At 39.4% G+C, this 15,950-nt stretch overlaps 1 protein-coding gene across 5 annotated transcripts in view; it reads left to right on the forward strand.

The window, feature by feature from the left end:
* Positions 1–15,950, forward strand: part of TOX (thymocyte selection associated high mobility group box) — a 298,904-nt gene that overhangs the window by 273,269 nt on the left and 9,685 nt on the right. For all 5 annotated transcript variants that reach the window (XM_057532463.1, XM_057532462.1, XM_057532464.1 and 2 more), the window contains one exon: positions 3,458–3,538. In XM_057532463.1, the coding sequence (XP_057388446.1) occupies positions 3,458–3,538 (81 nt within the window). The remainder of the gene's footprint in view (positions 1–3,457; positions 3,539–15,950) is intronic.

A 15,950-nucleotide genomic window follows, 5' to 3' on the forward strand; every position in this document is an offset into this window, starting at 1 on the left:
AAAAAATGATTCACAGAATCACTAGATTACATGAACAGAATTTGGATTCTCTAGAATTGCTATTTGATGTATGTTTTAATTTAGCCATTATATATGTTTTAGTTTAACCACTGAGATGTGATCCTTAGATAGGATATGGTAGCTTTCTTAGAATAACAAACCACAGCAAATAACTAAGTTAGGACAGGATGAATTCAAAAGTGTTTGGATGAGCTGGGGAAAATGATGAATGATGTATTATGATTTTTAAATCCTCATCTGGCCAACTTTGCACTTTATTTCAAACAGCTGTAGACCATTTGGAAGCCATTTTGTAGTTCAACTGAGTACTAATATTTACTGTGTGAATCACATTTCTTTAAAATATTTGTCTTTCCCTGAGAGAGACCGTTTCTTTCCCAAACTTAACTTTGCTATAAATCAGACCTATCCTCCTAGATTAGAAGGTTTGATCGTTGCAGTGGGCTGTTCATTGCCAAATGCAGTCAGCGTCGTGTTTGGTTTCTGCAGGCAGAAGACTTTCTCCATCCGTAAATAGAGCTTTGAAACGTTTTTGAGGAACTTTTTACTGATGATTTTTAAATATCTGTTCTGAAGTAGGAATTTAAGTATGTGGAATTCTTACATGTTTTTTATCATTCACGCATACATTTGAGGTCTTTCTTCAGACATTTCCATCAAATATAGAATTCAGAAAGCATCCTTGTGCAATTTTAGAAGGTAGCATCATAGAGACATACAGGGTGAATAACATGTGAGCCATTAGCTAGTTCTCAAAGGTGGAGGTTCAAAATTACTATCGGGGAAACCACCTCAGATTTTAATTCTGATCTAGGGTACCCCCCCCCCTTTAAACACTATTACAGAAATATACCTCCTGAAATTACCACCCTTTGAATCCTCCCTCTGAACACCTGCATCTGTTCAGGAAAGAGCAGACCCATCAATCCGTATAATGTGACTTGATGAGTTTACCCTTTTCTAAAGCGCTATTTAGGCGCTTGTACGATGATCTCACATAGCCAATCATCAGTAGCCAATAGGGAGCCATTTGGAGGAAACAGGGCACTCTGAATGCTAGTCAGGTATCCCGTAACAACATCGATCTCCCAGTGAAACCAGGGGGCACACATTCAGCCTAAAACACATTGAGTTGCCACCTTTCTCCCATGGTTGTTAATCAACAAATTTCAGGGAAGTTAACACCTTGTGGGACGTTAACCCCTGGGAGCCCCACCATAGTAACACTGTTGCTGTTTCAATAGAAACCAAATGCAAGAAAGATGATAGATGTTACAATCTGGCCATCTGGCAATACCATCTTATCTGTGCTACTTAGAAAATGATGCTTTGGGCAATGCTATGGACCCAAGTGTGTAATATTTGCCTTTGGAAGCTAAATGAACCCTAGTTAGCTGCCCAGGGGGTCACTTATAGTAGCATATGAATAAAAAACATGATAGAAATGCTTCTAGTATACAAAAGCGTACTACCATCAAAGAAATTTTTGCTAAATATTTGCTTCAAAGTCCTGAATAGGATTTCTGTCTGTGTGGGAGAAAAACCCTCTCCAAACAGTTTTAAGGTATTAAAAGTAAATGTAAACATTGTCAGTGTAAGGGCATTAATTATAAGTTATGTCTTGGAGAAGAGATTGGAGGGAGAACTACAGAGATCTGTCTTGGGAGAAAGAAATAAATCAATAAAAAGCAGGAGGGCTCTGTGTTTCTGATTGTGGCTGACCAAAACATATAATATACATGAATCATACTGTTCAAAGACATGTGCTGTAATCTAGTGTTTATTTGTTTTCATGTTTGAATGTCTAAAAAAGGATTTGAATTTTATTTACAATAATTAGCTCAGTAAGTTAAGAGTTCTTTTGTAATTGAACCAAAGGATTAATTGGCTTTTTACTAAAAAATTTCTTTTAAGTTTCTTTAGTTCCATATATTGTAAAGATGACACAATGATTGTATGTTACTGTTGCACAAATTCTTAATCGCCTTATTATAATTGCCTTTAATATACCAAAATGCCAAATATAAAAGACTAGGCTGAAGAGCTCCTTAAATTAGCATTTTCATTTCATAGGGTCCTTTATAATTCTGCTGACAAGGTTACTCATTTGTTTACCTTAAATAAAATGTTCTGCTTTAATTAAAATATTCATGAGTAAGTAATATTTCTCACACCGTGAATTTCACAGTTGGGGCTGGGCTCAGCAAACCACCTTCCACATCAGAAACCATAAACTGACCTCTGCTGCCGACTTTGGCAGATACTTGGTCTTTAGACATAATTTATATTTAACTATTTTGACTAATTCCAAAGCCACTTTTCACACTGAGCTGTGTCTGGTTTTGAGCTCAGCATTACAAAATACTAGCCAAGCCTCATTCCCTGCTGTAAAATTCAAGATGTGGGAAATTTAAAATAGTCATATAGATGAAAATACATCCAATGGTGAAAAATATTTTATTCTTTAGGGGTGATTTCAAAAGATTGACAAAAACAGACCCTAAAGCCTTGTAAGAATGAGCTTAATGGTAGCAGACAGCCGTGTGTATTCACTTTGCTAGTCTTTCATTTTTGACTCTAATGACTTTTTTTCTGTTTAACTTAGCAATGTGACCTTTAGCCTACCAGCAAGCCGTTTTTTGGTACTTTTGCTCACTTTAGGATGATTTTACTTGTATTTGCAAAATGATCCCCTATGAAAAATGAAAAGCTTCTGTAAACTGAAATTCAATTCTGAACATTTTTACCTTTTCACACCGAGGCTTGCACACACTCACGCCATCCAGTGTTTTTGTTGGAAGGGGCATGACCACAGCAGACTGCACGGCCCACGTGCATTCCTCGGCCACTCAGCGTCCCCAGCCCACTCCCAAATGTGACTTCGACTGCCATTGCCAACTCCTGAGTCTTTGAAAATAGAACTTCAAGACACAAAATTTTAAAATAGTGATGAACCTGCAAACTCCATAACTGTTTCTTTGATTAACATATTGAACATAATTGATCATCTTTTAATTCTGTCCTTGTTTTTATATTTAGCAAGGAGAATATATATCGGGATTTGAATGCACTGTAGAATTATCTGCCCATTATGTAAATATGAATGACTTCTTTATTCACATGTAGTTTCTTTCCCTGGGAACCTTCATCAATAGTATCTTTCTAAGCCAACTACCTCCACTGTCAAAGTACCCCAGATAAATTTGTACATATGCTTTATGGAAAATGGAAAATTTTACTATAGTTAATCTTTTTCTTATCTAATCTCTTGCCATTCTTCTTAAAAACTTGTTTCAGTAAGAAAACACGATCTTTGGGGAGATGTATATTATTATGTGTGTGTGTGTGTGTACACACACAATTATCATTCTGCACTGTACTTCTCTGGAAACAAAAGCAGATGCGCTTTCTAATTTCAGACTCTCTGTTGTTACAGGTCTATAAAAAGAAAACAGAGGCTGCAAAGAAGGAGTACCTGAAGCAACTAGCAGCATACAGAGCCAGCCTGGTATCCAAGGTAACATGCAACCATGTGGTATTGGGATGGATTGTGGCCATTTGATTGCAGACTCTGATGGTCATGTGAAAGCATAAAAGATTACTTTAGCATTTCTGCACAATCTCCTTTGCTGAAAAAGAAAAAGTAAATCCTAAACAAAGCTATATGTTATGAAAATATTTGTTCATACCTAGAGGACCAGAACAACATCCTCTGGGGTCATTCCATCCATCCACCTGGTGGATGGTCCTCCATCCATCCTTTTGTGTACTATTGCCCACCTGTGGATTACTGATTTTGTGGGTTAGTCACAGTGCATTCTTAATCCCTCACCAACTTTCTGTTTCACCATGTTCCACGCTTAAATTGCCCTCCACCCTGACCCCATCCCATTGGTCTTTGCTGAGGAGATGCCAACTGTCTTTAATCCTAGCCTCATTACAACATCATCAGAATGTAAGCCTACCAAAACAAACAAACAAATGAAAAAAATGCATCATTTCATTTGAAAATGAAAACACCACTAAAATAGTTTATGCTTTAGAATACCTCAAATACGAGGTATTTGCTGGTATAAAGACTCAAGAGTTAGCTCTGTTTGGTGTTGGATTATTAAAGCTATATTTCCTCTTATGGATTTCTCAGGCAGGTAACCTCAGAGACAGGGCTGAAGCCGTGAGGACTGGACGCTGTGGCGTCTTAAGTCCAGATGTGGCTGGTGCCGGGCTCAGTGCGGGTGGGGCTCTGGGCTCCATTCCACTCCCCCATGAAAGATACTTCCTGTTTTAGCCACAAATACCATTCCCCTTCCAACAACTCTAAAGTCATTACACAAGTTAGTTTTTCTTGGGGAAAACATATACTGAATATATGATACAGAGAAGAAAACGGAGCACAAAATACAAATGCATAAGAAATTTCGGTACACTGTTGGTCTAATGCAACTTTGCATTCCACTTCTAAGGTATGACATTGTGGGGAAACTTAATATTTATTATTTAACCTTAAAATTCCTAGCTCATCTGTACTATCTCACTATGGATCTCACACTTTCTAATTTTTCTAACTCCTTTTGAAGCTGTTTATATTTTCTGCTGATGCCGTCACACATTTCTGTATATTTATAGAATTCACAGCATGTATGTAAAATTATAGCAAAAAAACAAGGTGCAAAATATTAGATCCATCCAACAATTGGGTTGTATAGTCACTTGGTATTATTCAGATTAACATGCCCAAGATGTAAGGGGGCATTTGAATTCTTCTTATTTCATCCAGGATAAGTTTCTTCTTGAGCATTTTAAATAGAAGTTTTAGTCAGAACATTTTACATATGAGCAAATCAATACATGAAGTGTCAATCCCAATACAAAGCACTCTGGTTAATGTTATGCAGATTGCCAGAATGCTATAATACTGACTAAGCTTTACTTTCAAAACAAGTGTCCTCAGATTTACTCTTAGCTGCATCTTTTCTTACTATTCATTCTCAGAGTTGCAACCCTCAGTATACGGCAATTTGTATAAATGCTGCGAATTGCCATTTCTACATTTAAAAAAACCAAGCACTTTCTTTAGAGCTTACTCTGACGTTTTTCTTCTCTTTGGCAGCAGGAATTTTGCTGGAGCTGTTGAATGTCTATTTATGTACAACTATCTATTGTATGTATACAAAATGAAGAATAGTTATAAACACCCTCTCCAGGTTAGAAAAGTGGCCTTCTGATGTTGTATGTGACTGAGATATTTGCAGTATAACCTTGCAGACACGTGCAGAAAATTTACCAGCCTATCCGCTGATTGCACACAGAAACATATATAAAAATCCATTGCTTTTCCATTTAAAATTATCACAAGGAAAATAGCAGCCATTCATATTTACACATATATTTTTCTGTTATACTTTTTTTAGTATGTTATAAATTATTTCCCTGTTCTGAAAGATCTAAAGATCTGAAGGTACAATCATAAAATGCTACATGATAATAATAGTCACAAATCCAGGTAACCACAGTGTGACAGCCGAGCTCCATCTTCTCCGTTCACTCATTCATGTGTTCATTTGGTAAATTTCCCTGGGCATGTGGTCTGTGCCGAGCACTGGGCCAGGCTCGGAGGACACAGTGGAGAACTGGCAGGTGCGTCCTCTGCACTTAAAGAACTTTCTCTTCAGTCCAGGGAGACCACTAGTGAAAACATAAGTTAATGAATGACCAAGATCTTTGTGAATCGAAGCCTTCTGGGAAATCAAGGACAGCATCTGATAGGGTGGTCTGCTGACTCCTCTTTGAAGATATGACCCTGGAGCTGAGAGCAAGGGAAGACAGGAGCTTGCAGGACACAGGGAGCCTGGGACAGAGCCGACCAGGCAGTGCAGCAAATGCAGGCTCGGGGGACAAAAATACCTCCTTGGACAGAGAAGTGGTCAGTGCGGCTGGAGCTGAGCGAACAGGGGAGTGTGGTTTGAGATGAAGCTGGGAAGATGGGCAGCGGCCAAGTCACGAAGGCCTTGCAGGACGGTGAAAGGAGCTGGGTTTCATTTTCTGTACAAAGGGACGCCACTGAATGGGTTCCAGTAGGGGATGGCGTGACCGGATTTATATTTTAAAAGATAACTTCATGTGAATGACTTCCCTCACTCCCCATACCTTACCCCTCAAAGTAGGCTCGATTGTCAACATTTCACTGAAGAGGAGAAGTATCATGTAGGCAACAAGTGCCCAAGCCCTGTGTTGACCTCCCACTCCCTCAGCCCTTGTGCTGGGCTGTGCTGTCCCCAGGTCCTGACGGGGCGCTCGACCTGCTTCCCTAACCCCCTGTCCCAGAAGTCAGGATGGAGCGTCGACCTTCTCTCTTCTGAGCTCTCTTAAAGTAGTTTATTTACAATACTGTGTTAGTTTCAGGTGTATAGCAAAGTGATTCAGTTGTATATATTTGTCAGATTACTTTCTAGTATAGGTTATTACAAGATAGTAAATGTAATTCCCTGTTCTACATAGCGAATCCTCGTTGCTTGTCTATTTTATGTATAGTAGTTTGTATCTGTTATTCCCATACTCCTAATTTATCCCCCGGCCCCTGCTTTCTTTCCCCTTTCCCCAAAGTTTGTTTTCTATGTCTGTGAGTCTGTTTCTGTTTTGTATATATTAGATTCATTTTATTATTTTTAGATTCCACTTACAAGTGATATAGTACTTGTCTTTCTCTAACTGATTCCACTTAGTATGACAATCTCTAGGTCCATCCATGTTGCTGCAAATGGCAGTATTTCATTCTTTTTATGGCTGAGTAATATTCCATTATATATATATATATATATATATATATATATATATATATATATATATACCACATCTTCTTAAACCAGTCATCTGTTGATGGGCATTTGGGTTGTTTCCATGTCTTGGCTTTTGTAAATAGTGCTGCTATGAACATTGGGGGGCATCTATCTTTTTTAGTTAGAGTTTTCCTCTTTTCCGGATATATGCCCAGGAGTGGGATTGCTGGATTGTATGGTAGCTCTATTTTTAGTTCTTTAAGGAACTTCCCTATTGTTTACCATGGTGGCTGCACCGATCTACATTCCCACCAACAGTGCAGGAAGGCTCCCTTTTCTCCACACCCTCTCCAGCATTTGTTATTTGTAGACTTTTTGATGATGGCCATTCTGACCCATGTGAGGTGATACCTCATAGTTTTGATTTGCGTTTCTCTAATAATTAGCCATGTTGAGCATCTTTTCATGTGCCTCTTGGCCATCTGTATGTCTTCTTTGGAGAAATGTCTGTTTAGGTCTTCTGCCCATTTTTTGACTGGGTTGTTTGGTTTTTGATATTGCGTTGTATGAGCTGCTTGTGTATTTTGGAGATTAGCCCCTTGTTGGTTTCATCACTTGCAAATATTTTCTCCCATTCCACAGTTTGTCTTTTTGTGTTGTTGATGGTTTCCTAAGGTCACTTTTGTCAGTGAAATACTGTATTAGCCAAAGCTCTGTGTCCGTTTCCCTAAGTTCTCACTGGCAATTTTGACTTACTCCTCCAGAGCTACGTATTTTGGTACCAATTTTCTATGCAATGTGTTTCATCCAATAAGGCCTTGTATCCCTGGGCCAACAGCTCTTGCCCTTGCTAATGTGTAACCACGTCAAGTCGGCTACTTCTCACTGCTTCCGCTCCAGGCCCTAGTCTGCATCCCAGCCAGAGCTGCACAACGCCTTTTCCACATCAGGCACAGGGCTTGGTGCTGAGAGCCCAAAGACGAGCACAACAGATCAGGGTGTTTCGTGATACTTGAGAGGTTTGAAACTATACTCTAAAATTAACTGCTTCTCACTACTCTAAAATTAGCTGTTTCTTACAGAACATAAACAAAAAATTGAAGCAACCAGTGAATATTGGCTCCACCCAAGAAACTGAGTCATAGGATTAACAATGCTCCTCTCCTTTCAATTACATTTGAGCTTAAATGAATTATATACCATCTAACCCGGCATATTAATTAACATGACTCCAGACCCGAATAAAATTGAAGTTAACCCAAAATAAAAAAGCTCAGTCGTAGTAGAATATTCTAACCTTCGTACTTGAAAATGGCAATACAGACACACTCTCAGCTGGACACCGAATTTTTTTCAGTAACAACACAAATACAAATGGCTCCTTGCTATCGAGTAGCTTCTCTGTGTCCCACGCTGTGCTCGGCATTTTACATCTATTTCTACTCATCATCACAATAACCCTACAAAGTGAGATTTAGCCCCATTTTCTAGGCAGTCTCTAGGCAGAGAGGCTAAGTGACTTGGAGAGTCTAAGAGACGAAGGAGAGGCTGGTGGTAGCAGAGGGAGAGCTCAGACTCCTCGCTCTCCGCTTCCAAAGCTTGCAGGCTTTTCTCTACCCTGGGTGACTGTCAATTTTTATATCTTTAGAACTACGGCCTCTTATCCTCAGTAAAATTCTGTGCCAACCCTTACGTGTTGGACAGCCAAGAGGAAAGGTGTTCTCGTTTAAGCGAGGCTGGGGATGAGGGTAGAAGGCTTCCCCCTGTCTTCCACCCGCCGCTCGCCACCAGAGGCCGCCCGAGACCCTCAGAGGACGCTGGGGCCTGCGGATGTTTAGGAAGGCCCGTTTTGTGCCCTGCTGTTCAGCTGTGCACGTGCTTTACCTAGTCACGTGGAGCCAGTGACAGACCCAGCCAGGGTTAGATCTGCCCGGTGACAGACCCGCCCGGCACAGCCCCTGTGCCGTGGAAGCACACGCGCAGTGAAGGACCCAGGAAAGGGAGCCCTGGCGGCTGCAGACACAGCCGGGTAAGAGCTGGAGAAACTAACCTGTTCAGGTCTAGACTCTGTGATGTAAAGAGGGAAGTTGGAGAGATTGCAGAGGAAAGAGTCATAAAGCAACTGAAAAGGGAGGGCAGGAGATAGTAGCAGAGAAGAGTGGATTTGACATCACTAAGCCTGAAAAACACAGATGTGGCCATGTTCACCCCATGGTGGGTGTCAGGCATGGGCAGTGGTTCCTTGTGCTCCGTTTTCTCTGAATCCAGAACAAGAATGGAGACACCAGGTTACCCTAGAGGAATTTAATCTGAACAGGGAGCATTACCAAACTCTCGGATTATTTAGGCAAAACAATTTCTTTCCATTGAGAAATTTAAAAGCGGGAAGTGAAGGTTTATAAATAAGGTTTGGAGAAGATCTTGAAGGCGTCTTCAGCACCTGTGCTTCCACAGGCACCAAGGGAAACACTAAAAACCTCTTGACGCACCACCAGTGTCACACGAAACGAGTCCTCAGGGGGCAGAAACGTCCCCAGGCACTCGGGGCAGCTCCATCTGGGTTCACATTCCAGGTTTCTCACTTCCTAACTGCTTGCTTTTATGCACGTTATTCAGCTATTTAAAGTCTCAAATTTCTAATGTGTTATACAGAGAAGATAATAGGACCTACATCATTAGGTTTCCATTAAAATAAAATAGGAAACTCTATATAAACTGCATGATTCGGGATTTTCAACACAGGAAAGCACTTAATACCAGCATTTATTATTACTATCAATTTTATTTTTAACGTTATTGATAGGTGCGCAAAGAACTAGGGAAGTTTTGTATATGATTCACGATATAGCTGGATCATATTTTCAATATCTGCAAGGCTGCTTTGATATAAAGAAAATTTTAAAGTGGCATTAAAATAAGAAAAATTTGCTTCATACATATATTCTTTTATAAAGATAAAAAATGATCTAGACATTTAAAAAAATCACCTACACGGGTTCCTTAATTGAAATGTCTTTATGAGCCTTTAGTTGAGGGAGCCTATGAATAGTCTGAGGGTTAAGAATATATGCCATTGTGGAGCCTACGCTTTCTGGGCTGGAGTGGTTTTACATGCTATTTCAGGTCATTTTGGGTTGGACTGTTAAGTAAAGCTTAAGGAAATACAGTTTTTCCATAGACTCAGGAATTCCTAGACATGAGCCTAAATTATGTTGAAAGCAATGTATAACTTTAAAGCAACTGGAACTAGCTTTATCTTACCACATAGACCAGGATTTATATTCCCAAAATGAGTGTTGCATTCAAAGGACTCAACGTTGGGCGGCTACAAACTTATTTTGTTATTGCCCCAGAGTTCAGAAGGCTTTTGGCAACTCCTCTTTTAGAACCGCACTCCGCAAAAGTTTATGAGCCACCTTAGCAAATCAACATTGTCACATTGTTTTCACACCTCATTCTTTTCCCCAAACATCACCCATATACATCCAACAGACTTGGCTTCAAGTGAGTATTAGCTGTTTCCAAAAATCAAATTCACCGCCAAAAGACAAAGAGTTGTCTGAGGATATGCAAAGCGATGTCCCACAGGTGCTGAAGAAAATCCTGTACGGAAGTTCCCAAATATTCCAAGTAAAAGCAGCGTTATTGAAATAAGCATACAGCTGCTCAGAAGTGCCAGCCTGCAAAGAGACAACGTTTGGATGAATATGTTCTGGTGTGTTCAGTATAAGTAATCAGATTCATGACTTTAAGGTCCCACATCAAATATGAGATTTTGTCTCTACCTTGAGCTGGGGTGCCGAAACTTACAGAGGATGATGGAAGCTTTTTATAATGTACAGTATAAGACAGTGTTGAACTAAATTAAGTAAGTTCTCTGTTGCCATGACCGATAGTAAAGAAACACAATTCTCATTTCAATTAAAGGATAGTAAATTCGAAACAAAAGAAATGATTTATTTTTACAGGATGAAAGTAACTTATAGAATTCATGCCGTAGAGAGCTATTGAGACAAATACTTAGTCTGAATATGAAAATTGGATGGATCATTTTATGACTGTTAACATAAAATTTGCAGCTCTGTAAGCCCAGATCGTGATTTAAAGATAATAAAATCTCATGCTTCAGGGTGTAAGCTAATCACCTGCAAGTACCAAGAAGAATCTTCCTTCCAAAAGTAACAATGCACAATTGAGTAGGTGCATACATTTTGTTTAATTTCCAGTGCATCAAGTATTGGTCAGCACTGGAAACAAGAATCAAATTAGATGAACTATTAATCTGATTTGGTTCAGCGCCTCCTATATTGTTATTTCCACTGAGCTTTATGTCTTGTGTTTATACTTTGCTGTTTTAAATAACAATTGCTTTGTCAATCTTTCATTTTTATAGCACTTATCATCCCAGAAAGGGAGCATTTATAGACTATGCAGTATTATCTTCATTATACAAAGTAAATGGGATTGAAACTATCTTGGACAATAAACAACTTGATTAATAAGAAGTACCTTAATGTTTATAGAGTCGTATCCTTTGTGAAAGACTACTGAAAAGACCCAAAAGGTCTTCATTGCGCCCCACACACACACATTCCATTTTGCTTATAGAAAACATCCTTTAGAATCAGGGGCCCAAAAGAAAACAGGAAATAGAGCTTATAAACCAATAGCAAATACACATTCATCCCATGAAAATGTCACATTCGAGGGTGGATTTTCAGTTGTGTATACACTGATAGGGTCATATTTGGCAGGTGACCGACACAAAGCACACACCACTAAATAAAAGTGGTTAGTGCATTTGAGATTAGAAACAAATTTAAGTGATTTAGACTGTATGAGAAAGTAATTCTAGTTTCTGAATGGAAGGTATAGAGATCTTCATATACAATGTAATTATTTGCAAAATAGTAGCCTTGCTTTCATAGTTTAATTGGAAGAAAATGACGGTGAGAGTATATTAAGCTTATGATTTCTTCATATTTCCATTTAATCATGACGCTTTGCTGTGAATTCATGACACTTTGCTATGGAAAATGAACTTGTTCTGCCTATCTTCCAAAACAATAAAATATCTCTGTAATTAATAGGTGGTCTGTTGCATTAGTCTGATTAAGAATTCAGCAGAAGTGAAGCTAGAAGCAGGTTTTTTTCCCTTTCTAAGTGAATGAATCTCTACATAAAGATACAGATTCTCAAAACATGGATGAAACGCGGTAAGCGTCCCTGCTTCCTGCCATCCACCCAAGATCCAGTGGGGAACAAAGCACATGGTACCTCACCAAAGGGCAAAGCTCAGGGTTATAATTTCTCATTTCTTCTGGAAGGGTGTGGTTCATGATGGGAGCAGAGAATGAAGATCAATCTGATATTCTGTGGGTTTTCAAAGATTTCAGATCTTTCCTTACCCCTTAGGAAGAGGAACAGAATGTCTTGTCAGGAATATCAGCTAGGGCAACAGCGACTGCTTGCGGTATTGTTCAAGAACAGTCATTCAGTCACTCAACAAACATGTTTGTCTTCTCTATACTTGGCACTGTGTCAGATGCATGGGACACAGAAGATTCCAGTCCCGACCTTTAAAAAATCCTTTCCTGGAAATTCCCTGGTGGTCCAGTGGTTAGGATTCAGTGCTCTCACTGCCGGGGTCCAGGTTCAATCCCTGGTGGGGGAACTAAGATTCCTGCAAGCCGCGCAGCCAGAAGAAAAAAAAAAACCTTTCCTGTTGGTGCAGGACATCATGGTGAAGAGAGAATGCAGGAAGAGAACCCCCAGTGGAGTGCCTGCCATATTTAGGCACGTAGCTAGATGTGTTATTATTTACCTTGTCATAGTCAACAACTTCAAAAATATAGAGAAAACATGTAACTTCCCAAAAATTCCTTCTCTCTCTGTGTTAAAAATTGTTTCAAGTGTTGTCTAAATCCTTGGTTTTGGAAATCTGTTTAATTTGACTTCATTATAGTCCTTCTAGTGATTAAAAACTACTACTATTTCAAAATAGGTTTAACAGTACTGATCTCTACATGCTTTAGAATTGAGAAGACAAATGACAAACTAATGGCTGGATAGACAAAATGTTTTGTGTTTAGTTACCATGAGGAAAGAGTCTTCTCAAGGTTGGCAGTAAAGTACCTCAAGTAGGTTGCTGTCTGTTTCTGTATCTATCTGTCTATATCTCTATCTCTACATCTATCTATCATCTAACTATACGTCAGACCGCATCTTATTATTTAGAAAGTGGAATTCAGGAGAATTTGGTTCATGGTTTATTTTGAATTTGCCTTAATGTGTCTACGCCTTAGCTCTTCCAGGCTATAGCTGAGAAGTTACCGACTTCCTAATTCCTTCAGGAAGTGGTGTCACTGTCCTTGGCCTAGAATATGAAATTCTCTATGCAGATAGTATTCCAGGAAACATGAAACAAAGGATAATTTTGGTTTTACACCTGGATGGATGTAATTTATATATGCATTTGGGGGCAATACAAGTTAGTTTATTTGAGGCAAGAAATAGGACTATTTAAATTGAAAGGTATGTTCTATTTGTCATTTTAAATATGCATGTGTAATTTATTAATTCTTCTTCTGAACCAGTGTTTTCCATTGAAGACTATTTCAGTGAAATGGCCCACTGAGGAAAGGCTTCTGTGATGGTCCCTTGGAGATTCACAGTGTACATCAGCACACTCGAGACTCTGACAAGTCCTGCAGGATAGGCACCCTCTTAACCTCATGTGGCCTCGTGCTCTTCCCACACGTATTTTGTCCTGGACACTTGTTTTTTAAGGACATTTACGTTTCCACAAACCCCCTCTAATGCAACTTGGAAACAGTGTGTGGGGGGCAAACTGGGTGGAGGGCAAACTGGGTGGGGGGCAAACTGGGTGGGGGGCAAAGCGGTTACTCTCCCTAGAGCTGCTCGCCAGGACTGGCTTCTGGCCCCTGAAGCCAGCCCAACTGCTTGCTAAGCATCTGTACCCACTACAAGCAGTGATTTCTAAGTGTAGCATAAGTATATCCCTTTAGGTTTGTTTAATTTAAATATATTTTTAATTACCTTGTTGGAATTCCTAGGACGATCGTATGATCATATCTGAACCTGTCGTGTTGTGTTCACATATACACATATGTGTACGTACATACAAGCTCAGGCTACCTATCTACTGCTCTGTGTGTACCATATCACTAGATAATGATGTGATTATTGGCTACAGAAATACAAAGTGAAAACATTTTACAACTACATAGATTTTATAGTTTTGATAGTATGGGAATTGTGAGTGATTTTTCTTCTGTTTAAATTAAAGCAACTATAAGGCCAAAAAAGAAGACACACGAACATGTATTAATTTTTGTATCTATCTGGTCATTGTGTAATTGTTCCTTTCCTGTATGAAGTTGATGCAGTATGTAACTACATATGAAATTAGCCCTTCTGTGCTAGGTCAAAGAAGAGCGAATGCAAACACAATGAAAACACTTTGCCTTGTAACTTAAACGCACAGACACACAATAAGCACATAATCTTCTTGGCATATATGGAATGACTTTTGAGGCGTATCACTGCAGTACCTGTTATTCTGATGTAAAGCTAGTCACTGTTTACACAGCCTGAGTTAACCCATTTGACCTTTTCCTTGAATTGTTCACTGCTCTGCATATCAACAATAAGAATTTTTAAATGGAACCAAAAAAAGAAAATGACTTAAGTTTTTTTTTTTTTTAATTGAAAGCACCTTTTAGGTACTACATTTCATAAAGCTTCTTTGGTCTAAAGCCTCCCCTTGAAAATTTTTGTGAACAGTTATTGACCTTTTTCATGTTAATGCAGAAGGCAGGGAGTCTGAATATCTATTCCCATTTCAGAAAATCTGCATCACTACTAACAGAGAAAAATATTATAATGAGAGGATTCTTTGGAGGAGCTTGAATTCTTTAGGGTTCACCTTACTATCTACTCTGCCTGGAGTAAAATCAGAGTCTCACAGGACCCCACATCTCCATGGCTGGCATGTTTTTGGAGATGGCAGTTGTGTCCTTCCTATAGGGAGGGTATGTGAGGCCACCGGTGCTCACCCCAGCCTGGCCTCCTCCGCTCAGCACACATGCAGCACCGCTCTCACTGTGGCTCTCACTCCGTTTTCCTACACTCCTGGGAGGAAATGAGTTGCGTTGCTGGCTGCCTTGTGCAATGAAGTTCGCACGCGGAGTTTCATGTCGCTGTGCACGATGAGCCAGACTCGTGAACGTGCCCGTCTGTCCACAGTGCTGTGCGGAGACCCAGCAAGGGAAGCCCAGGAAGGCCCTACAGTTCTGGGTAACAAGAAGCTCATGCTGACGTATCAGCGGAAGAAGCTTGACATCAAGGGCACAGAACAAGGGCACAGATGCATCCTCAAGACCTTGTTTTGACCAAGTGACTTTTTTCTCCAGAAGGACATTTCAGCATTTTCTTTCTCCAGCTGGTTTCACCTTTCACCATTTGTTTATCAGCCGCTTCCTCTCACCGAAAGTAGGCAGATTCATGCCCAAGAAGAAATGCTTTGGGGTTCATTCTTGATGCTTTTCAGCTTCCACTGAAATGACTAGTTTTTAAGTCAATTAAAAGATTATTAGGAAATGACCGTGTGAAGGTGTGAAAAAAGTTAGGGCAAAATTATATTAATTTATGATGGAGTCTAAAATTTCTAAGAGAGATTATTTTTATCCAGTTCATTATTGAGGATAATTCATCACCAACTCTTTAAAAAATCAAAATGTGTTCTATGGTTACTTTGAAGATATATTAATGTGGTTTTATATGACTTCAGAAAGGTATTTTTGAACTCTTTTCTTCCTTATCCAGTTCCATCAACCAACTTTGTTTCTTTGTGCAAATATCTATGCCAAGGCTCTTGGAGCATATAAAAAGGAAAAATAAAAAACTAAACATACAATCAACAGAAGAACTCCAGAAGCGACTTCCTTTCCGAGTGAGCCACACTGGCTGGTAATTCCTATTAGGGCACTGGTGGCATCCACCCCTCCCCTCATCTTTTTATCTCTCTTTGGATGATGAGAAAAGTCACCAAATTAGAGCTTAGCATTTAAGCAAAGAAAAAAAAATGTCATCATACGTTGTTTTAGATTTTATAAAAGAGGTGAAATGAGC

This window comes from Balaenoptera acutorostrata, chromosome 17 (assembly GCF_949987535.1).
Source record: "Balaenoptera acutorostrata chromosome 17, mBalAcu1.1, whole genome shotgun sequence".
Taxonomy (NCBI): Eukaryota; Metazoa; Chordata; class Mammalia; order Artiodactyla; family Balaenopteridae; genus Balaenoptera; species Balaenoptera acutorostrata.